The 25189-nt window shown below is 36.8% G+C and overlaps 1 protein-coding gene across 6 annotated transcripts in view; it reads left to right on the plus strand.

Moving 5' to 3' along the window:
* The window catches only part of LOC108714283 (microtubule-associated serine/threonine-protein kinase 2), a 143508-nt gene that overhangs the window by 95388 nt on the left and 22931 nt on the right, over positions 1-25189 (plus strand). For all 6 annotated transcript variants that reach the window (XM_041590442.1, XM_018258372.2, XM_041590443.1 and 3 more), the window contains 5 exons: positions 622-700; positions 3138-3292; positions 8603-8678; positions 11081-11290; positions 22251-22352. In XM_041590442.1, the coding sequence (XP_041446376.1) occupies positions 622-700; positions 3138-3292; positions 8603-8678; positions 11081-11290; positions 22251-22352 (622 nt within the window). The remainder of the gene's footprint in view (positions 1-621; positions 701-3137; positions 3293-8602; positions 8679-11080; positions 11291-22250; positions 22353-25189) is intronic.

Genomic DNA, 25189 nt, shown 5'->3' on the forward strand with positions numbered 1-25189 from the left:
TTCCAGTTTGGTAAGATTCTTTAATATGCCACTTAATATGATATGAACTATCTGTTGCTTAAGCGTTCATTTTGGGGGTATAGTTTTCCTTTAATATTTTAGTGAATTGCTTTGATACATAGATTCAATAATGTTCCTTTTTTACCACTGAAGTTGTTCAGGTTACATACATTTATTTATTTAAAGCAGCATAGCTTTTTTTAAATTTCTTTTTCTTATATAATATACTTCTTGGAACCCTAGCTACCAGAATAAATTGCAAGAATGCTTTTTATCCACATTCTTAAAGCTAACAGGGATCCTTTAATAGTGTACTTCATCATATTGTGAGACATTCATTATATTTCATAAGTAGTAGGTAATGAGTGCCCTGCAGCAGCCACTTCTTCAATTCAGATAACCATGTGTAAGCGCCTGCCACTGTATTAGTGTAAATGTTTTACCTGTTGACTGTCCGCAGCACTGTTTTTATTTTCAGCCATTAGGATATGGTAATAAACTCTTCTCATGTACTGTGTTCTCTGTTATTTTGTATCAGAATCAGTGAAAATGTATAATTTCAATACTGTCAATACTGTCTTATTAGTATTAGTAGTACAATACATATGATATACTTTTTAGGACGGATGGACGCCGTTGGTCTTTGGCATCTCTACCTTCATCTGGATATGGAACGAACACTCCTAGTTCCACAGTTTCAGTAAGTGCCGGCTTTATTGTAGTATGAACACAGCAGTACAGCAGTCGGGCAGCAAACACTGCATTCAAATCTGTGTTTCAAAGAAAACATTCCTACATTAAAATAATAATGTTAGGGCTACATAAAACAAGTATGCTAAAGACTACACATAACCAACTTGGCTCCTATCATTAGGAGTTGAAAATATTCTTGTAACAGATAGCTTTATATTTGGGGACTGTTCTTAGAAAAGAAAAAAAAACTTCATGTTTAGTGTGGCTTTCGGACTAACTAAAATGCCATACAGTTGGCCAGAGGACCAATCGGAACACTTCATGACCAGAGCCCTGCCTATGTTATGCCTCATTTTGGCCAGTTTGGTAAAAATGTCAGTATTGGCATACCTGGTTGGTTTTACAGTAGTGCGTAAAAGTTTGTGAATTCTAGTTAAACAAATGAAACAAAAATTATTATATTTAGTCATGTATTTATTAAAAAAATGATCCAATAACATATGTGCATGTGGCAAAAGTAAGTGAATCCCTAGGATTATCGTATAATTAGTTAAAATCAGAATCTGATGTTTTCAGTCAATGGGATGACAATTAGTGTGAGTTAGATACTCTGTCTAAAGAATCGGGATCCAGCAAAACCTGATCACACATACAACACATTTGTTGAGGTGTATCATGGATTGAACAAAGAAGGTGTCTGAAGCTTTAGAAAAAGAGTTGTTGATGCCCATAAAGATGGAAAAGGTTACAAGACTATCTCTAAAGAGGTTAGACTCCACCAATCAACAGTGTGTATAAATGGAAGAAATGCAGGACCTTTGTTACCCTACCCAGATATGGGCAACCATCAAAGATAACTCCAACCGCAAGGCATCTGAAGCTTTAGAAAAAGAGTTGTTGATGCCCATAAAGATGGAAAAGGTTACAAGACTATCTCTAAAGAGGTTAGACTCCACCAATCAACAGTGTGTATAAATGGAAGAAATGCAGGACCTTTGTTACCCTACCCAGATATGGGCAACCATCAAAGATAACTCCAACCGCAAGGCATCTGAAGCTTTAGAAAAAGAGTTGTTGATGCCCATAAAGATGGAAAAGGTTACAAGACTATCTCTAAAGAGGTTAGACTCCACCAATCAACAGTGTGTATAAATGGAAGAAATGCAGGACCTTTGTTACCCTACCCAGATATGGGCAACCATCAAAGATAACTCCAACCGCAAGGCATCTAATAATCCGAGAGATTACAAAGTAACCCAGGGTAACTTCTAAGCAACTGAAGGACATTGTCGAATGTTGATGTTCATGAATTCATCATCAGGAGAACACTGAACAGCAATGGTGTGTATGTCAGGGTAGCAAGGAGAAAGCCACTGCTCTACCCAAAAATTAGTGGACTGATGAAGCCAAAATAGAAGTTTTTGTCTTAAATGAGGAGCCTTGCATTAAGAGAAAGAAAAACTCTGCATTCCAGCATAAGAACCATACCCCATCTGTGATACATGGTGGTGGGAGTGTTCTGGATTGAGGCTGTTTTGCTGCATCTGGGCCTGGATGGCTTGCCGTCATTGATGGAACAATGAATTTTGAACTATACCAGAGAATTCTAAAGTTAAATGTCAAGACATCTGTCTGTGAACTGAATCTCAAGAGACAGTGAATCATGCAGCAAGAGAGCAATCCTAAACACACAAGTTGTTCTACCAAAGAAGGGTTAAAGTAGAATAAAGTGAATGTTCTAGAATGGCCAAGTCAAAATCCTGACCTTAATTCAATTGGAATGTTGTGGAAAGACCTAAAGGGAGCGCTTCATGTGAGGAAACCCATCAACATCCAAGAGCTGAAGTTGTTCTGTATGGAGGAATTTTATTGCTGAACAAGGGGGTCTAAGAGCATATTTCACTTGCTTTTGCCACACACTGATACGTTATTGGATCATTTATTTTCAATAAATACATGACCAAATATAATATTTGGTTTCATTTGTTTAACTAGGTTTTCTTTACCTACTTTTAGGATTTGTTTGAAAATCAGATAATGATTTAGATCATGTTCATCTAAAAATGAAGTATTTTAAAAATGAGTAATGTTTTGAAAAACGCATTTGGAACGTATAGTTATTGGCATGATTTTAGCAGCAATGATGCTATGCACCTAATTTTTATTAGCAGCCCTCTTCTAGCTCTGATTTGTCTTATGTTTCAATTTTCCAGTTCTTTTTTTTTATTGCTTTTTAGCTGTCGCTATAGTACAGATTTACATTTGGATTTAAACTAGCAGTGTCCAGCTCCTGTATGTAGCTCCCTTGATTCCCAACTCCTTTCAAGGGATACCTGTGGTGTTCAATGTAAAGGCAACTGGTTGAGGGGTATTTTTATTTTTGTGAATGGTTTCCATTCTCAGTGAATGTATGTTTTTTTTAAGTGTATTTTTTTTGTACTTAGTCGTCCTGCTCATCCCAAGAGAAGCTGCACCAGTTGCCATATCAGCCAACGGCAGATGAGCTTCATTTCCTGACCAAACACTTCAGCACCGAGAACATCACTGATGAGGAGGGACGTAACTCACCAGCCATGCGCCCTCGTTCTCGCAGCCTCAGGTGATCTTATACTACTTTTTTTGGGTAACTCTGTTCCCTGACAATTGCTCCATTAGTTGCAAAATTATCATCATAGTTTAAATAATGTGAGATTTCTTTCTGCCCTCGTGATGCAAACCGACAAGCCAGGATTTGGATGGGTAGTGCACAGAACTGAGCACCATAACCCCCATAGATCATTCCACTGCTCAAAGCAGACAGACATATTTTTCCGATTTGAATTTCATAAATGTGTTAATTTGTTAAAGCTTTCCTTGACTGTCTTCAGTATTCTTCTTAGATTCATTTTCACTTTGTACAAAATCTAGTATCTGTTATACATAATTTCTTAAATGACAGAAATAATAGCAATGAGAAATACACACATTTTAGGATTAAGACCCAGGTACAAAGGTTATATGTCACAAAGTATACTTGTACATGGCTTCAAAAATGTCACTTTGCCTAGTTAACATGGCAGTTTGGGTTTAAAAGGCCTGAAGCGAATTGCTTGAAGTTGTCAGTACCAGCAAATACACTTGAATCCTGGTCCAGTTCAGCAAGCCCTGATCCGTAACATACTGGGTAGACAGCTGTAAGAAACCATTGTACTGCTAATATACTGTGTCACTATAAGTAAATTTATATTATGCTTTAATACATCAGATTTTTTGTAGATAGATTATTTTAACATAATTAAAAATTTTGAAAATGTGCCCCCCATGTTTATGTTATTCTTCTGTCCATTCAGTTTGTTGCTGGGACAAGTAAACATTTGGGTTAGATCTATATAATTTCCTATACATACAATTATGTTTACCTGTCCCTTATAAATGTCATGCATAGAGGCCCCAAGCAGTGCAATAAAAAAATGTAAGGTACCTATTTTATATGTAATATAATATTGTCCCCTTTAGGAAACCTACTACATCAAATCAAAATATGTATAAGACGTTGGTTTCCTTTCATATATAGTAGAACCCCCATTTTACATCCCCTGATTTTCAGATTTCCCTCATTTTACATTTTTGTTTTGTGATCCCACCTATATAGTATGCACAATAATTTTCTTTTCCTGATTTTACATTTTCCTGGATTTTACATCAATTTTTTCTGGTCCCCTAAAAAACGTAAAACTAAAATTACGTGACAATAATGTTGCACAAAATCTTATTTTCCCCCCTTAATTGCATTGTTCCATATCCAGCACACAAAGAGAAGGCTGCACAGCCCTTGCAGGCAAATTACCTGGGATTGTTGTACAGCATAGCTTTTTTTATTGCATGGAATGCATTATAATTTTCTGAGTAGATTTTTTCTCTTTTAGCTTTATTCATACAATGATTTCAGAAATGACCGCTCTTGCTGTATATTACTTTAAAGCTCCTGCCATTTTCAATTGCTCATGTAAATTGACATTTTAATTCAAAGGTATGTGGCTCATGCAAATTTCATATCCTAAAGGGCTCTTCATGTAACCTTCACTTCCTTCCATGATACATTTCTTTTCCTGTCAGTTTTAAATGAGGTTCATTTAAATTCCTTGTTTTTCTCCATAGAAGACTACAGAGCCTGTCTGGCTTTTAATTATCCTATGAGATCCATGTGATACAGAGTTTTATTAATCTTTTTTCTTGTGTCTGTAGTTTTACTCTCGGAATAAGGAGCCCGTTTCTGAAATTCATGAACAAAAAAAAATGGTTAACATTGTAGAGTAGAAAATTGAGATGTAAATTTGCTTTTCTATTGCTTAATTCTGTGAATAGGTGCTGCTATACAGTTAAATGTGACTACAGCGTTGAAGAGAAAAGCATTTTATTTATTTATTGCTGGCAGTATAGTTTGTTTTTTTTTGGTTGAGAGGTGAAAAAAAATATAGATTTTAACACCTGATTTTCAGACAGATTTTCCTGCTTCAGAATTACAGGCTATATTGTTTCAGCTATAGGCTACTAGCAATATATGCTTGTTTACTCAAGGCAACTCTAAATGATATGTATTCAATTGTATTGACAGTTTTCATTCATACTATTTAATACTAAATAATCCTTTTCAATTGAGGATCTTGTACATGATACCTCATTAGCTGCCAGTTAGGTCATTTCTACCCCGGCAATTGAATAAATCCGTGCTTTCCATACAGGGTGGGGTGAGCATCATAATATGCCATTAATCTCCTAGCCAACTGTGTGCTGGAACTAATTAAGGATGCCAGTAATTCATTTTGGAGAAAGCGATTACATCATGATAGGAAAAATGTATTTTTATATTTTCAAACATGATCAGAAAAAAAGCCAAACTCCTACTTAGTGGTAGTTTATAAACAAGATGATTAAAAAAGAATTATTACAGATTTTGTTTGAATAAATCATCCCTAACTTCTAGTTCATTAAAAGCTGTATTGTAAAACATCAGACAAACCAGTCCTTGGAGTGATAATATACAAAAACTATAAAGGTTTTAGTGATACAGGTGTGGGACCTGTTATCCAGAATTCCTTGGGTTTTCCAGATAATGGGTCTTTCCATAATTTGGATCTCCGTGACTTAAGTCTACTAAAATGTATATTAATTAAACATTATAGCATTGTTTGCATCCAATAAGGATTAATTATTTATTTATTTGTTTGAATCTATAAGAGAAAAAGGACATTTTTAAAAAATGTTATTATTCAGTTAAAACGGAGTCCCCCATAATTTGAAGTATACTGGATAACAGGTTTCCGGATAATGAATGCTCTATCTGTAGTAGGACAACTCTTTCAGTTAGGCTTATGTCACAGAGGTACACAGTATTTACCCAAATATACACTTATTGCTCACATTGAGAGGAAACCATGATGGTATGTGCAAGGAATATTCCCCTTTTACTCACCCTTAAGCTGGCCATAGACGCAAAGATCCGATCGTACGAATCAACGTACGATCGGACTTTCCCATCTCCCGACCCGCCACTAACCATTCAGATCAAAGTCTTTACAATTCCGATCAAATAAGAACAGATCACCCAATGTTCTGCCCCTGACAGCAATCGTACGATACTTATGTCTGACAACACTAGTGACAGTCTCCCTCTGAAAATCGTACGATTGGCAATACACGCAGAGATATTATCGGCAGGTGACAGAAATTTTCTAACCTGTCCGATCGACCAAACGACCGATCTCCGACGGACGAAAAATGTCGGGACTCTCCACACATGGTCCGAAAATCGTACGAATCCACGATTCGTACGATCGGATCTTTGCGTCTATGGCCAGCTTTAGGCTACCAGAGTCATCCCAGCTTTGATGAATCAACCTGTAACTGAAATAATATGTAACATGTGAAGCAGGAAACCTGTGCTGCAAACAGTCGTCTCATATAAACCAGTTAAATAGCATAATCATATCCACTACATATAGAAGCCGGAAGCATATTTTCATTTTGACATCCAGGTGGAAGACATTACCCTAACCTGCCTGTTACTGGCCATGCTGGAATCAGGTATTCGATCAAACTGGATATTTAAATTCAAACCTAAGAGAGGGTTTACGGTGTGTAATGATTATAACAAAGGAATGGAGCCTTGCCCATACAGTGGACGTTAAGTTTTTTAAATCATTTTTCTTATCTGGATTACCTCATTGTCCCCTGGGTTGGGGGGGGGGGCTGCTGAGGCAGGAATGAGTCATACCATTACATACTTGCATCGTGCTGCAATAGGCTGCTGCTTATAATTCAGCACCTGTCACTCTGTTCAGTGGATCTATGGTGCATGTCCATCAGCTGAATGACCTCACATGTTTAGCGCAAACACTATAAAATTGCCAATTTATTGCACTATTCTTATTGGCCTGGGCTGAAAAAACTCACCTTTAAACAGCTGTTCTAATTTCTCTAGTATCTTAATTCTCAAGCAAATCATAGATAGGTGTGTCGTGTGTGTGCAGATCATTGATCTTTATATACTCATAATCTTGATTGGCACGTTAGACTAGGGCTTCCAAATGCAGTCTCTTTTTATTCAGTTATAGGTAGCACAATCTCAAGTTTGTTTTCTGTAAAACTGGTATCAATACAGTTTCTTAATATCTCGTCCCTCTGTCTCCTTTGTTGTGTTTCTGTTTGTGACCCCTACCTGCTGGCTGCCTGCTCAATTTGCTGTCTGGCTATTGAAGTGCAACTGACAGGCTGATTTATCACTTGGCGAAACAATAATATGGCGAAACACCTCCTCCCTCATTGTGCTAATACACGCTGAATCAAGGACACACTGCTTTCACTCAGTCTCTGTCCATCTTTCTGTAATACACAGTGCTGAGGTGTTTAAGCCCGTCCCTGCTTCTTTCAGCTTTCTACCATTCATTTTGTCACATCATTTCTGTTGAAAACACATTTTCCTTTCAGCTATTTATATTAAAACTATTGTGTGGGTGTATGTCTTTGTTTTCTTTTGTGTTTATTTTACAACATTGCCGCAATGTATTGTACCCTGTTAAAGAGACACTGACACCAGAAATGAAACATTTTTCTACCTCTATCATAATATGAATAGCATGCAAAGACATTAAGGTGGTCATACCTTTGCTGATTTACTCAAGGTTGTCCAAAGGGCCAGCCAGTAATTTCACTGCCTTATTAGCTGGTGTATTTACATTTTCTGTATGTGATCCACTAATATTATGGGATTGTGAAATTGACCCCCAATGATTTATACTGTATGCCCAGATGGGGACATTGTGTCGTCGAAAGATCTTCAGCGACTAATCGCCTCTTCTGAGGGGCGACAATCTCCCCGAACTGCCTTTCCCCTGCCTGCCGCCTGCTATAATGACAAAACGACAGTGCCAATGCACTCACGGCGCTTCAATTTCGAATGGCATTTTGTCATTATAGCAGAGGGAAGGCAGTTGGGGGAAATTGTCGCCCCACTGAAGAGGCGATTAGTCGCCAGGCGACTAAATCTCCCCGAATCTGCCCGTGTGCTTAAACCCTTAAACTAGACAACCAAGCATGGTTATATATGGCAACTTTAGCCACTTTAGCAGAAAAAGTGATACTCATAATAGATGTTTTAATTGCAAGCTTTCAGGACCAGTTCTTAGGTCCATTAAGCCTAAACTCTAGCTTGTTAACAAAGGGTATATTATTGTAATGCAATATTTTACTTCTTTTACAGTATTGGAAACTCTCAGCCACTGAGGCTGCCTGTTAAGGAGCTGATCTGTAAAAGGAGAGCGTGTGTTCAGTTCCTGTTTTGTCTCCTTCTGAATTTGGACTTGTCATTTTATCTCAGGAGCATCATACCCAACCCCAATAACATGTTATTTTGATATGTTTTTACTTTTAGCCCTGGACGTTCTCCTATTTCATATGATGGGGAGATAGTGATGATGAATCATGTTTACAAAGAACGCTTTCCTAAGGTAAGAGATTCTTTGGCATATCTACATACATACATACATAACATACATACATACATACATACATAACATACATACATAACATACATACATAACATACATACATAACATACATACATAACATACATAACATACATAACATACATACATAACATACATAACATACATAACATACATAACATACATACATACATACATACATAACATACATAACATACATACATACATACATACATACATACATACATACATACATACATACATTACATACATAACATACATACATAACATACATACATAACATACATACATAACATACATACATAACATACATAACATACATAACTACATACATACATACATACATACATACATACATACATACCATACATAACATACATAACATACATAACATACATAACATACATAACATACATAACATACATAACATACATAACATACATAACATACATAACATACATAACATACATAACATACATAACATACATAACATACATAACATACATAACATACATAACATACATAACATACATAACATACATAACATACATAACATACATAACATACATAACATACATAACATACATAACATACATAACATATATACATACATACATACATACATACATAGCAGCAGCTCCAACAGTATTGGTCACCAAATACATATATTATAAATAGGATCATACATATATTATAAATAGGATCTACAGATATCTGTTATTAAGCATTCACAAAAGTGAATCCTATATTAATATATTCTGAAAGCTGGACACTAGACAAAATTGATGGAAACGTTATCTGGAAATCTGTTATCCAGAAATAGTTGCTGCTTAAAGTGGAGTGTTTTTAAATGGGTGGTTCACCTTTAGTTAAACTTTTAGTATATAATAGAATGTCCAATTCTAAGCAACTTTTCCATTGGTTTTCATTATTTATTTTGTATAGTTTTTTTTAATTATTAGCAATCGTCTCCTGAATCTTTCCAGCTTTCAAATGTCCCTGACCCCATCTAAGAAGCAAATGCTCTGTAAGGCTACAAATGTATTGTTATTGCTAATTCTTATTGCTCATATTTCTAGTAAGGCCCTCTCCTATTCATATTCCAATCTCTTATTCAAATTAATGCATGGTTGCTAGGGTAAAATGGACCCTAGCTACCAGATTGTTTATAATGCATGGTTGCTAGGGTAAAATGGACCCTAGCTACCAGATTGTTTATAATGCAAATTGAAGAGCTGCTGAATAAAAAGCTAAATAACTCAAAAACCTTAAATAATAATAAATGAAAACCGATTGCAAATTGTCTCAGAATATCACTCTCTACACCATACTAAAAGATAACTCAAAGGTAAACAACCCCTTTAAGAAGCTCTGAAATGTGTTGTTCAATCAATCAAAAACACACTGTATAGACTACATAATCATCACTTGTCAAGCCTGTCATCTGTATACTTAATTAGGCAAGTATCTTCTGACAAGAGCTTGTACACAAACTTGCCTGGCAAATGCAATAGGAATATGGTTTCAGGTGCTTTAAATACGCCTCCTTCTAGGCTTAAGCTCCCCAAACAGCCAAATGTGTTATTACCCATATTGGCATTAAGCCATATAGAAATAGGAGACTTTAAAATGTCACACTGAAATACTCTAAGGGTGATATCACACCAGGTGATAACTGAATTTGAAGATGACTTAGTAAAATGAATCACAAAATCGGTGACATTCTAATGCCAGTTTGACTGCTAATGAAATAAAAGGCCCAATCACCTTTAGCAACCTGTCAGCACTTAGCTTTTACTGATCATCAGTTTGGAAGCAAACATCTCATTAGTATTAACTAGATCTGGGCAAAATGACTTATGTGTACCTGTAAGTTCCAAAGCCAGAGGTAATAGCACACTGGGTGTGTGTGTTTTATGCATTCTACTTTTGTCACCTGACCTTTATTTAGTTTATGTACAGCTATGGGATCTGTTATCCAGAAAACTTCAAATTACGTAAAGGCAGTCTCCCATAGGCTCCATTTTATCCAAATCCACATTTTTTAAAGTGATTTCCCTTTTCTCTGTAATAATAAAACTGTGCCTTGTACTTGATCTAAACTAAGATATAATTTATCCTTATTGGAAGAAAAACCAGTCTATTGGGTTTATTTAATGTTGACATGATTTTCTAGTATGAAGATCCAAATTACAGGATGATCCGTTATCTGGAAAACCCAGGTCTGGATAACGGGTCAGAAACCTGTACTTCATTAAAGTGATGGAAGCCTAATTTAGTATTAAAGCTAGGTTTCTTGTGAAGATGGATATATTTCAGAATGATTTCAGAACATTTGCAACTTAAGTTTCATTGTTTATTTATACCTTTTGTGGTTTCCTAAGGCAACAGCACAGATGGAAGAACGACTGGCAGATTTCATTATTTCCAATTCTCCAGAGAATGTGCTGCCATTAGCAGACGGTGTCCTGAGCTTCATTCATCACCAAGTGATTGAACTGGCACGTGACTGCCTGAGCAAATCACGAGATGGGCTGATCACCTCTCGCTACTTTTATGAGCTTCAAGAGAACTTAGAGAAATTGCTGCAAAATGTAAGTCCTTAAACATACTTTTTAACATGTTAGCAGTCCAGTTCTAGCTTTGTGAAGATGACTGCTGTGTACCCTTTGCATTATTTACTAATTACTAAGAAACTTTGATACAAAACATGACTTCTGTCACAAAATATGTGTTTAATGCAAAGGAGGTGGAAATTAGATTGCTAATTTTTCACCGTTTCGCGGGAAATTCACAAATTTTCCGCCGAAACAAAACGGGATATATTCACCAGTCAACTAATAATGGCATAAGTTACTGCTTTCAGGTGGTATAAGAAAAAACAAAAAACTATAAAAACTGCAATCTGTTCTTTTTAATGGATGATTTGACAGAATGCAGTGCATGGTGTAAAATCACGCATAAGGACTGTTGCATAACGTAGTAATGATATTTTTTTTTTTACACTACTTTGACATTCTGACAATCTACATGTTATATAGATTGTGGTGGCCTATAACTGTTTAAACGTAATAAAAGAAGAACTGGCACTCAGAGCTCGATGCAAGCGGGCAAAGCCCTGCGTGTCCACCACAATGCAACGCTTCGGGGGCGGGCCCCCTCGTCACTGACGAGGGGGCCCGCCCCCGAAGCGTTGCATTGTGGTGGACACGCAGGGCTTTGCCCGCTTGCGTCGAGCTCTGAGTGCCAGTTCTTCTTTTATTACGTTTACTGCAGTTGGGGTTGCCGATCCCTTCTGACTGTGCACCGGGCCAACTTGTGCTGGAGAAGCCGGGGTGTGCTGGTGGGTTCTGAAATTTGGCCTATAACTGTTTACCATTTATCAGTAATTGTTGTTGTGCCACTTTCCATACGGTTTAAAGGAACAGTCATTCTTCCATATAGAAAACATTTAGAGGGTTATTTATCAAAGTTTGAATTTTAGAGCTATGTGGCTTTTTTATACCTCGAATGAACTCACAACTTTAATGGTTTCTAATTTATGAAAAAACTGGAATGGAGAAAACTCAAAACAGTGTGTTTGGGGTTAACAACCCAAAAACTGATAAATTGATAGAGTTTTGGCAAAAAAAAAACCTTGAATCTCTTGAATTAATGAAGTTTTCGAAACCAATTGAACAAAATCGATCATCGTGAAGGCTATTAACATCTTCAAATGGTTCACAGGACCTCTGCCATTGACTTCTACATGAATTACACAGGTTTTATTTTCAGATTTCAGCTATTTCCAGGGTCGGGGTATAATAAATCTCAAAAAATTCAACCAAAAAAAATCAATTGTTGACGCAAAAATAACCTTGAAAACACAATTTTTTTGTGGAAAACACAACTTGAACCTTAATAAATCTGCCCCTATTTATTATTTCTTCTGTTTACAAAATTTCTAACATTTCTCATATAAAATTCTCTTTGATAAATCTCTTCTGTTTAAAGGAGAAGGAAAGCTACAGAGGCATTTTATTGCCAATAGATTAGCTGCAATAGTGCAAGATAGAATGCTATATTTATTCTGTAGAATGTTTTACCATATCTGAGTAAAAAGCTCTAGAAACTTACTGTTTGTTTAGGATAGGAGCTGCAGTATTAACATGGTGTGACATCACTTCCTGCCTGAGTCTCTCCCTGCTCTGGGCTCAGATTACAGTAGAGAAGGGAGGGGGGGAGGAAGAGGAGCAAACAGAGCATGCTCTTGCCCAGGGCAATGAGGTTTAAGATGAAGGCAGGAAGTCTGATACAGAAGTCCATGTGTATACAATAGAAGGAAAGAAATGCAGTGTTTCTTTTGACAGAGGACTCAGAGCAGCATTACTTTGGGGGTTTACTGGTATATTTAGATGGACCTTTCTGATAAGGCTTACTTAGTTTTAACCTTTCCTTCTCCTTTAAGTCTGTAATGGTTAAATGTGGAAAATGCACATTTTGCACGATAATGTTGCAATGACCAAGGTTTAGTATTTTACAATAATTTTTTTTTTCTGGTTGATTTTATAACTATTTCCCTCCAAAAAATATGACCATGAAATTATCATACTGTATGTTGTTAAATGTACCTTGCTTCATTGCTAAATTTTTCTTTAAAAAAAATCTTTAAATCCTCAAATATCTCAAGAAAGATAACTTTATTTTATCTGCTGCGCTTAAAACACTCAGGCATGACAGTGGCTGAAGGGGTAATTAAAAAGAAAAAGTCCCCGACTTTCCTCAGAAATGAAATCATTGGTGACCTCATTGGGATTAAATCTGCCTTTTGCTTTGTGATTGATAAGGTGTTCCACTGTTTGACTTTGACAGTTGAAAGAGAGCTAAAAGCTCCTAGACACAATTAACTCTTTAGGAATTGCAGAAGGGGTTATTTTGGGTGTTTTGTCAGTTGTATTTTTTATTAGCACATGGCTTTTTTTTAGCACAGAATTCTGAAGGTGGTTGTTCAGTGGCCCTTTCTTTGAAAATGAGTAATTACATTGCCCTTAATTTGCATTCCTGCAGTACTGTCATACTGGGCAAATTTTCTGTGGTGGTTAAACCAAGAGACCACACTATTTATTGATTAAAAAGACACATTAGGTCATAATCAATTTGATTCCAGAAGTCCCCAGAGATTTCTGATGAGTTTTCATGAGATGCTTTTCGTGAAAGTTCTTCTCCTTGAATTATATTTGGCAGTTATCGGTTGTAAAACTGGTGGTATTTGATAAGATCTGTTCTTTAAATGCTTGTTCAATTTGGTGGTGGGTCCAGTCAGATCTGATCCAATATTTAATAATCAGATCACACTTACCCCTGTGGAATTTTCTGCCCGCCTAGTGGGCCATTGTTTTGGCCACATAGATGAGTCAAGAGTGGCTCCAGAATATGCTAGTTTAAAGGAGAAGGAAATGCTAAAACGAAGTAAACTTTATCAGAAAGGTCTCTATAAATCCACCAGTAAACCCTCAAAGTAATGCTGCCCCGAGTCCCCTGTCAAAAGAAACACCACATTTCTTTCCTTCTATTGTGTACACATGGGCTTCTGTATCAGACTTCCTGCCTTCAGCTTAAACCTCCAGGGCTTGGTCTTGAGCATGCTCAATTTGCTCCTTTCCTCCTGTCTCCCTCCTCCCCTCCCTGCTGTAATCTGAGCCCAGAGCTATGAGTGAGCAGGGCGAGACTCAGCAGGAAGTGATATCACACCAAGCCAATATGGTAGCTGTATCCTAAACAAACCGAGAGAGCTTCTAGAGCAGTTTACTCTGCAAATATGGTGTTATAGCTTGCAGTATTGTGGCTGATCTATTGGCAATAAACTCCCTCGGTAGCTTTCTTTCTCCTTTAAGTCGCTCAGTTACTTGTGACCTGAGCTCTGGCATTTTCCCTTGATTAAGCTGAATCACTGCGAGCACTCTACAGAATATAGCTATGCTATATAAATATAGAATAATGATATTTACCAACACACAAATACATTTTATCATGACAAATTCCTCTAAACTGCTTTATGTTTTCTGGTATTTGGAAAATTAGCATAATATTAAAAGACAGGCCAGTAGTGATGTGCGAGTCGGGTAAAACCCAACCCACACCCATCCCAAACCTGCCCTCCCTCCACCCGCGCCTCCCCGAGACAGACTTTTGGCTTCCATTTATAGACCCGCCCCGCCAATGATGTTGCAAAAGGGGTGGGGCGAGCAGGCACGTGTCTATAAAAAAGAAAGCTGGCAGTGTTAGGTGGCAAATGGGGGTGCCAGGTCGGCCTGAACCCTCCCGACCCGCAGGTAAACCCGAGGGTATCGGACCGGCCCGCACATCACTACAGGCCGTTCATGATCAGCAACAAAGCAGTCCTATAGCATAATACAAATTTTAAAAGGGTTGTTCACATTTCAAACAGGTTGTTTTTTTGTTTCAGTTGTTTTCAGATTGTTCACCAGAAGTACACACTTTGTTTTCAGTTTGTTTCCATATTTATTTTTCCAAAATTTTAAAGTTGAAAGGAATTGTTCAGTATAAAAATAAAAACTGGGTTAATAGATAGGCTGTGCAAGATAGAAAATGTTTTCAATATAATTATTTAGCCAAAAATGTAATGTATAAAGGCTGCAGTGACTGGAGGTCTCACATAATAGCCCATATACTACTTCCTGCTTTGCAACTCTCTTGGTTTTCAGGGATTGGTTACCAGGCAGTAAGCGATCAGTGACTGTTTGCTGAATGCTGAGGATCAATTGCAAACTCACTGAACAGTTATGTCCCATGTAGCCCCCCTTTAAGTCTCTGAATAACTCAGAGAGCTGAAAAGCAGGGAGTTGTTTTCTGTTCTGACATCCATTTACTCCAGCCTTTATACATTACATTTTTGGCTAACTAACTATATTAGAAACTTTTTTTATTTTGCACGACCTATCTATTTACCCAGTTTTTATTTTTACACCGAACTTGACTTTAATGTCACTGTCTCTGGTGTTTGAGTCTGGCAGTTTAGTTATTTCAGGTGAGAATCTGAACTGTTAACGTTTTGCTACATTTAGTTGATACATTTCTCAGCCGCATCTCTGGAGTATTAGCAACTATTGTATCAATTCTAACAGCTGCCTGTAATGAAACTCAGGGATTCTGCTCAGCAGGGACAAAGATAAGAAATGTATCAACTAAATGTATCAGTTTAGTACAGTTTACAGAGCTGCTTCAGAAAGACAAGATTAAAATTGAGACTTCAAGCTTCAATATTAGAAAAACAGTCACAAATATAAAATAGTAACTGAACTATCTAAACTGAACTGAAAAAAGTGTTGGAAGGTGAACAACCCCTTTAAATAAGAAAGGGGTTGTTTCCCTTTACTGTTACATTACTCTATATATCATTATACTTAGCAGATAATGCAAGACATTAACTTAAATATTTTTTATTTCATTCCAGTGATCTAGCAACTTATGTACACCGTGCACAGAAAAATGTAGATTGTAAGCTCTTTTGCACAGGGCCTCCTTTACCTCTTGTATCCGTTATCAATTATATTTTTTGTGTAATCTATATATATATATATATATATATATATATATATATATATATATATATATATATATATATATATATATATATATATATATATATATATATATATATATTTGCAGAGGGTTTTGTTTGGGAAGGCTTAATATGGGCCATACATAGACTGGTATAAAGATAATGTGAGATTTAGCAGATTAACCTGCCCAACTACGTCTAGCAATTCCCACCTAGTTTCAGGAAACTGTAAAAGTGGGTGCTCTTTTTTTACCCTAAAATGCTCAGGATGTAAAAGTATTTACACATGCACTCTATGGGCTCCATTGAGGTGTTCATTTCAACAAAGGGGTGATATTTTTGTGGAGTGTTAAAAAGTGATCTTTTTTTTTCCTTCAAAATTTCTAAATCTAAAGCAAAAACTGCTCCAATCAACCATGAAGGCTAAAAAAGTATACATTGATCGTGGTGTCCTAGATAATTTAGCTGAAATGTGTTTTACTTCGTTTTATAGAGTGGAAGGCAGTGGGTACTTGCTCCCCACCCACATTATATACAGTTAGGGTTGCCAGGGTAAAAATGATCTCTGATCCCAATGTTATGAATAGGGGAAAAGATTAAATATAGGCGACACACTTATATGCAGTGAAATGCAGTCTGTATTTGCAAAACAAACACATTATATGCAGTGGGTGTTGATGCCAGATATTCAGATATTCCCTCACATTGTAACATTGCCGCTGCAACACAACATTGGTTTGTTTCCCACCTTAACTAACTAAAAATGAATAAGTGAGTTTTTTAAGGTGCCAAGCCTTATTGAAAATCCACCTATGCTTACATGTATATATATATTATATGTAGCATGCTTCTTTGTCCTGTTATTATGCCCAACTGTTGTTAAACTTTGAGTAAAATGGAATGCTAATGTTCCTATAAGTGTGTTGCTGGAAATTTCAGACAGTGCCTGAGCATTGTGTGCTTGCACCATAATTACACATGCATTTCAGTAGCAGGGAATCTCCTTTTAATGAAGGCGTAAGCACAAATATCCTATTATCTGCTGCCACAGCACCTCTGCTTATGTTGTGCATTGTCTCAATTACAGTGTTGTGACTGCTATACCCTGGTTATTATACTCTGGTTATTGGCCGCGCTGATCCCTAGAGGAGGACAACGATTTTAATTTCATGCCCCACCGCCTGCAGTTAGCGAGGGATAGGGATTTCAGATAAAGGAGCTGCTGTGTGCATCTCTTGTATTTCTGGCTGTGTATAGGAATTGCATGTTCTACAACCTGGAGCCCTCTCCCTCCTTTTTTTTTCGTCACTTCTCCACGGCCTGAAGGGAAATAAAGGGAAGACACCCATAACCTTCAGACAAGCGAGCCGTCACTGGGAACGGCTAATTAGATGACATGCAGCTTGGTATAAAATGCTGGTGTGGCTTGAAGCTTATCAGGAACAATCATAACCAAGGCATCGGCACAAGTGTTCCAACAAGCCTCCCGCAGCTGGAAAGCAGCCACTAGGGATGTATCTTAGGATGCCGGACCCACACAAATGCGCACATATCATGGCTGAGTGGCTCTTACAAGTTGGGTTTCTTTTTCTTTTTAATACTGGATGTGTAATTATTGTATTATAATGGAATTCACTGGTCTGTTAGATGTGTACTTAGGTATACAGGTGTGTACTTGGTTTGCTATAGAGATTATTACTAAAAAATCCGATATTGCTATTCTATTATAGCCATGTCTTTATTTTTAGTTACTGGAAGGCAACTTTACATATGACATGTTTGATGTATTTCAGTCTTACTTAGTGTATGCACTTGTTCTACCTTTTCTTTCTTTGTATACAATCAGTGGGGTGTTATCTGCTAAATATTCATTTTAGCCGTTACTTAAAAAGGAGTTTATTTTATTAACGTGAATGTAAAGGTCTAAATGTGTAATACAGGTATAGGACCTGTTATCCAGAATGCTCAGGACCTTGTCGGATAACAGATCTTTCCGTAATTTGGATCTATAGTCTGCTAGAAAATCTTTTAAATATTAAGTAAACCCAATAGGCTGGTTTTCCTTCCAATAAGGATAAATTATATCTTAGTTTGGATCAAGTACAAGCTACTGTTTTATTATTATAAAAATGTGGATTATTGGGATAAAATGGAGTCTATGGGAGATGACTTTTCTGTAATTTGGAGCTGGATAATGGATTTCTGGATAATGGATCCCTTACCTGTATATATGAGTTTATTATCTATGTCTATCTGTAATTGTTTCCTTCAGGTTCTGTCCCTACAAAAATGCCATCACGTCCCAGTGGCTTTTGTAGCCTCAGGTATAAACGCAACTGTAATAAAGAGATCTGTATTTGCTTCAGAAAGATATTACATCCCAATTACATACAGGGTTAGCTCCACAAGATCAAGCACCAGCTCTTCTTTAAATACCTCTTACCTGTCCCTTTTGCTTTAGTAGAGCCTCGGGAATTGTCGCTGTGTAGGTTTTTAATAAGCCTTGGTAAATGAACCCTTCTCATGTCGGTTCCCCGCTGATCAAATATTATGCCTGAGGGCTGCTGAGGGGCAAGCAGAGGTTACCTTGTCATTCTTTCTGTTTCCTAGACCCATCTTCTAGAAAAGAGTGTTAAAATCATAATATATAGTCTGCAGTGAATTGCTCCAGGAAAACCTCTGAGAATTGCTCTTTATAGGCAACTGCAGTAAATGAAGATTTATTTGTGTGGGTCACTATTGTGTGTTCCACTGTCGCAGAAACAAAATTTTGCCAGTATATTTATTTTGTGTCAATTTTGGTGTTCTACAAAAGCCAATTTGCTTTCTAATAAGTGTAATTGAGTATAGGCTATAGCACTGTAAGCTTTTCACTAGCTGTTCTTATAAAGCAATGTGTCTTTTATTGTAATGCCAGGGCTTGAGATTTCCTAAGAACAAAGAAGTTGTGTTTGATTGTGACTTCTAGTGTTCTAACAAGTCAGCGTTAAAGTCTATATCCATTGATAGAATTTATTTCCATAGCTCTTTATACAAAGCCATTTGTATGTTTGCTTATTGCAATAGTTGATATTGACTCACTTACTGTATAAGTGCACCCAACATTGAAAGTTTATTTAAATATGTTAATACTCATTTATTCTTAAATGGGATGTATACCCCCCTCATTCAGGAGGGGAATTACATGAACAGGGATTGTAGGGAACCTGCTGTTTGTTTGTTGCTTTGATAAACAATAACTATGGTGAACTAAAAACTCTAACATCCTAGCAACTGTGGGATGAGAAGAAGGTAGTTAATCAAATGGCCATTCCACAGATAAGAAGGGGGATTTGTTTATACAGAGCTCATCTCTATTTAAAGAAACTCTCCCTATTACAGGTAGTGGTAGTTTTGATCCAAGTGAAAACAAAAAGCAGATATACTTTTTAATTTGTTAAGATTGAGTTCTCAGTCTTATAGATTCAAGACTGAACCTGGATACATATCTAAGAAAGCGCCTATAATTAAAGGGCTTTTTCTTTTACCTGTGGGGACATACTTTAAATGTATTAGATGTTTTTATTATTATTATTATAACAACAATAAATGGAACAAAGCTAATTGCTGATCTTCCAGTTGATGATGTTCTAAAAATATACGCAAATTTATCCAAAATTAGGGATGCACTGAATCCAGTTTGGGATTCGGTCAGGATTCGGCCTTTTCCAGCAGGATTTGGGTTTGGCTGAATCCTTGTGCCTGCCGAACTGAATCGGAATCCTAATTTGCATATGCCAATTAGGGCCGAGAAGGGAAATTACATAACTCTTTGTCACAAAACAAGGAAGTAAATTTTTTTTTTCACTTTTTACCTTCCTGTCACTAATTTGCATATACAAATTAGGATCCTGTTCGGTATTCGGCCGAATCTTTCATGAACGATTCGGGGATTCGGCCGAATCCCAAATAGTGGATTCGGTGCATCCCTATCCAAAATATAGCATTTTTCTAGGAAACAAAATAATAATCTATATCTAGCAGGTGTAACATAATGGATCGATTGAAAAAAGAAAGAAACTTGGTGGTTATTCCAGCTAAACGGAAGTTGTGTGTAGCCAGGCAGGAGAGAGAGACTGCTGGGTAAGGAAAGCTTGTTAGAAAGAAGTGTTACACTAGCAAAATGGAGAAGGCAGTCTTTGCACTTTGTGCTATGGCAGGACAGGGAAGTAGTGCTTTAAAGGGGTTGTTCACCTTTGAGGTTATTTTTTGTGTTATATAGATTATAGATAGTGATATTCTGAGACCATTTGCTAAAGGTTTTTTTTTTATTTGTAGTTTTTTTTTTTAGTCATTTACCTTTTTATTCAACAGTTCTCCAGCTCTCCAAATTCCCCTAGCAACCATGCACCTCCTTGAATAAGAGACTGGAATATGAAAAGGAGAGGGAATGAATAGAAAGTAGCAATAGCAATACATTGTAGCTTTTACAGATCTTTTGTTTTTAGATGGGTCAGTGACTCCCTTTTGAAAGCTGAAAAGCGTTGAGAAAAAGGCAAATTATTGAAATGCTATAAGAAATAAATAATGAAGATTAGTTGAAAAGTTACTTCGAATTGGCCATTCTATAGCATATTAAAAGTTAACTGAAATGTGAACCACCCAATATGATTTGCAAAACAAACTGTGTACAGCCGACTAAGAGTTAATGCTAAAAACACATGAGCAAAATGGGAGCCCTTTGGTATTTTTTTCACTGCTGTGTTTGTTCATATGCATCTTTCATAATAAATGTTAAGTAAAGTACACGTCTCATTTATTAATAAATGTGTCACTTACAAGCTGCTTCTGGGGCTTATAGACAGGATTGTCTCTTTCACACCTGAGAGATTCAGTGGAGTCAGCTCTTTACTAATGTCTCTGGTCAAGCCTGAGACTGAATGTGATCCAACAGCCACTTACTCACCAGCTACTGTACTATATGAAAAGGCATTGCTTTATTATCCCCCTAAAACAGATATTGTACAGGACTGAATGCAGCCTAAATATATGTCAACTGGTTTTTCAAGTATAATTAATAATAATTCTAAGAAACTTTGCTTTGGCCTTAAATCTTTTTTTAAATAGTTTAGCTTTGTGTTCAACAGCTTTCCAGTTTGGCATTTCAGCAGTGATTTTCTAGGGCCCATTATAGCCTGGCAGCCATGCTGTGGTTACAGTGAGAGACAAGAACAATTGGCGAGGATCTGAATAGAAAGATCACTAATACAAAAGTAAAATTGTAGCCTCCCAGAACAATAGCTTTTTAGCTGCAGATGTCAGTGACCTCCAACAACCAGGTAGCATTTATATCACAAGCTGGAAAGAGGCAGAAGAGGAAGACAAATAATTTGAGTATAAAAATGAAGAAAAACTGAAAAGTTGTAAAAAAAAGACACATTCAATAACATATTTAGGGTGTTATTTACTAAACCCCGATTTTATCTGGTCGGGCTTTTTGGGGGCAAAAACTCAATTTTTTGTGGGAAAAAAACTCACATTTTTTTCATATTTATTATACCCTGATGCTGCAAAAAGCCAGAATCAGAAAATTACCCATCTTAGACCTGTTAAGCTCCTGTATAAGTCAATGGGAGAGGCACCTATTTCAATTTGAAGTTTTCATAGTTTGCCCTGGGTTCGTGGATTTCAACAAAAAGTCAAAAAATCGAGCAATTCAGGGAAAAAAGCCCAAAAAGCCACGTTTTTGCTCAATTGTATCACATTTTTCAGTTTTCTGATTAATTTGGGTTATTTTATTAATAATTAAGGTCAAATCGAGCAAGGGAGTTTAAATAAAAAGAGATAAATTAGGATTTTAGTAAATAACTCCTTAAAGTTAACTGAAAGGTGAACTATCCCTTTAACACAAACAGAAATAGTATTTTCAGAATGTCTGAATATGTTTGTCATTTTTTGTGTAAATGTGTCTCACTGTTACTTTGACAATCATTTTCCAATGTTGTATTTAACAGGCCCACGAGCGGTCCGAGAGCTCAGAGGTGGCATTTGTTACCCAACTGGTGAAAAAGCTTATGATTATCATTGCTCGTCCTGCCCGACTCCTGGAGTGTTTGGTAAGGTCACTATTGTCACTTAATAGAGTACTAGAGTGTGTAGAGAACTCCTTGCCTTGCTGCACTGCTGTTAATTTGTTATCAATATGTAATGCTCATGATTTGGTTTTACTCAAGGCAGCTCATGTCTGATATAAACAGATTGATTTGTAGATTGTCTGTGTTATTGTTCAGCTTTACTTCCAATGCAGTGACCTTGCTCATGCCAATGTAACACCTAACTCTGCTGTTTGCTCCTGTCTAATTGAACAGTAAATTTTTTTTAACCTGTACCCTTGAAGGACTTGTCATGAAGGCTACATATTTGCTTGTCAGTTGTAGCCGTTCTGTCTCCTGGGATCCTCCTATCACTATCCTAAGATTTATGAATTAACTCTGGGCTGCTTGGGAATGGCTTGAGGAGTGCTTTTGTTTTGCCAGGGAAACATTTATTTATTTCTGATATAAGACTACAGGAAGGTCACCATATTCATAATTTAGTATGGCCTTGTTTTTCTCTTCAGCGGATGACAAGCAAAACATGATGGCCATTATCTGAAGATCACAATAGATTAGCTGTTAATTCCTTGCCAAACTAACTTGGGATGTACGAATGCATTATAAGCAACTGTGCCATATATTCTTACACAATCCCACACCTACTTTTAGGGGGTTATCAAAGGTCGAGTTTTAGATGTTTTTTATACCTTGAATGAACTCACAACTCAAATGGATTTAAGAAAAAACTCAAATGGAAAAATACTTGATTCAGTGAGTTTGGGGTTGAAGGAGAAACAAACCCTTGCTACTAAAATCCCCTACCCTACATAGACCCTGCTCCCCCCCAGCCTTGGTGGTACCTTTGCTAATTGCCCCTAACTCTTTACTTAGCCCTCGGTGCAGAGCGGAGCTTATGGGCGCCATCTTCAGCTGCTTCAGTAATCTTCGGGTCTTATTCCAGCGCTTTGGCAATTTCCGTGACTTTCGGTGCCTGCGCAGTTGTAACTGCGCGTGCGCCGATACGGCACTTACTTCCCGAAGATAAAGAGAAGAAGATGGCTGCCGTGAACTCCGATGGGGAGCATTTAGCAAAGGTACCACCTAGGTTGGGGGGAGCAGAGAGGGGGGTCTATTTAGGGTAGGGGAGTAGGAGATTTTAGTAGGAAGGGTTTACTTCTTTTTTAACAACAAAAATCATGAAGGCTATTATCATCTTCAAATGGTTCAAGGGACCTCTGCCATTGACTTCTACATGACCTCGACCGGTTTTAGATTGTATATTTTTGGATTCCAGGTATTTCCAGGGTTGGGGTATAATAAATAAAAAAAAACATATACAATTAATAATGGATGGAGGGCACACCAGAACTTTCAAAAATTAGCGAGAGGTGCAAAAACAAATGTTACCCCTACCAAAGGTAACCAATGTCAATACTCAATCTACATGTTTGCACATTCAAAACAAAAATGAGAACAATTTAACACGTGGGTGGTTTGAAAAAATAATTTTTACTATTGTTCAAAAAACATTTTACATAGACAATGCCATACAACACATGGCGCAATTTATACAATGTTAAAAAAGTAGCATAGAAAATTAACCACCCATTAGTCTCATGTAGCAAGCAAGAAATCAGCAAGGGAGCGGATACACCTACCAGAAAAATGAGAATGGCCCCAACGTTTCGGCACCAAGGCCTTTGTCAATGAGAATCCCCTTGACAAAGGCCTTGGTGCCGAAGCGTTGGGGCCATTCTCATTTTTCTGGTAGGTGTATCCGCTCCCTTGCTGATTTCTTGCTTGCTGCATATAACTAATGTCTATGTAAAATGTTTTTTGAACAATAGTAAAAATTATTTTTTCAAACCACCCACGTGTTAAATTGTTCTCGTTTTTGTTTTGAGTGTGCAAACATGTAGATTAAATAAAAAAAAAACTCCAGTTTTCTAAAAAAAAAAACTCAAAACATTTGTTTTTTTAACCACAAAATGTGACTTTTGACCAAAAGGAAAAAAAACTCAAAAACTTGAATTTTCGTGGCAAAAAACCCCGAACCTTAATAAATAACCCCCTTAAAACTGAAATGTGTAAAAATGAGTAGATGTCATATGGGATTTCTGATGCAGTTTAGGAAGCATGTTATTTTGCTCTCTGCACCCAGCAGTTTACTGGCTTGTATGTATTTGTTTCTTTGCAGTTCTGAAAGATTACTTTTAATTATCTCACTGCAATTGTATGTTTTTTGGAGGTTGGTGGAATGCAAGCAGATTTGGTTTATTTGAGAATGTTTTGTGGTATTATTGGTAAAATTACGGTCTATTTGCACCTAATTCATTCTTAGATTTAGAATAAACTTTGATCATTTCCCATTTTCTAATTAAAAAAGCTTTAGTTTTTACGTTGTGAAAGTTGGGGTTATTTTAGGCCTAAATTCTTCTATGGGGGGGCAGGAACATGTATTTTATTATTTTTTTAGTTAGACAAAAAAAACCTAACATTGCACCAATTTAGCCTACATAACTTTAATAATCTGTTTTTAAATGTTTTGTGTTGTACTGGAGTTAAGAGCTCTTGCAATGAGTTTAGTAACTAGGATTTATTTCTATTCTGCTATTTACCTGCAGTCCATGGCTAGGTTAGTGGCATACAATGTATTACGGTGAAAAAGCAATGACTGATTGCCCAAAATTGGCTCAGATCTGGTTAGGAATTATGTTAAGCTGGCCATAGATGTTGAGATTTTTAACAGATCAGATCCTCCTCGCGAGACCACGATTATCTCGGAACGAATTGACCATCAACATCAGCAAACATAGATAGATTGCACTGGGACCGACAAAGATTTTTTGACCTGGCCG

The sequence above is a fragment of the Xenopus laevis genome, chromosome 4L (genome assembly GCF_017654675.1).
Source record: "Xenopus laevis strain J_2021 chromosome 4L, Xenopus_laevis_v10.1, whole genome shotgun sequence".
NCBI lineage: Eukaryota > Metazoa > Chordata > Amphibia > Anura > Pipidae > Xenopus > Xenopus laevis.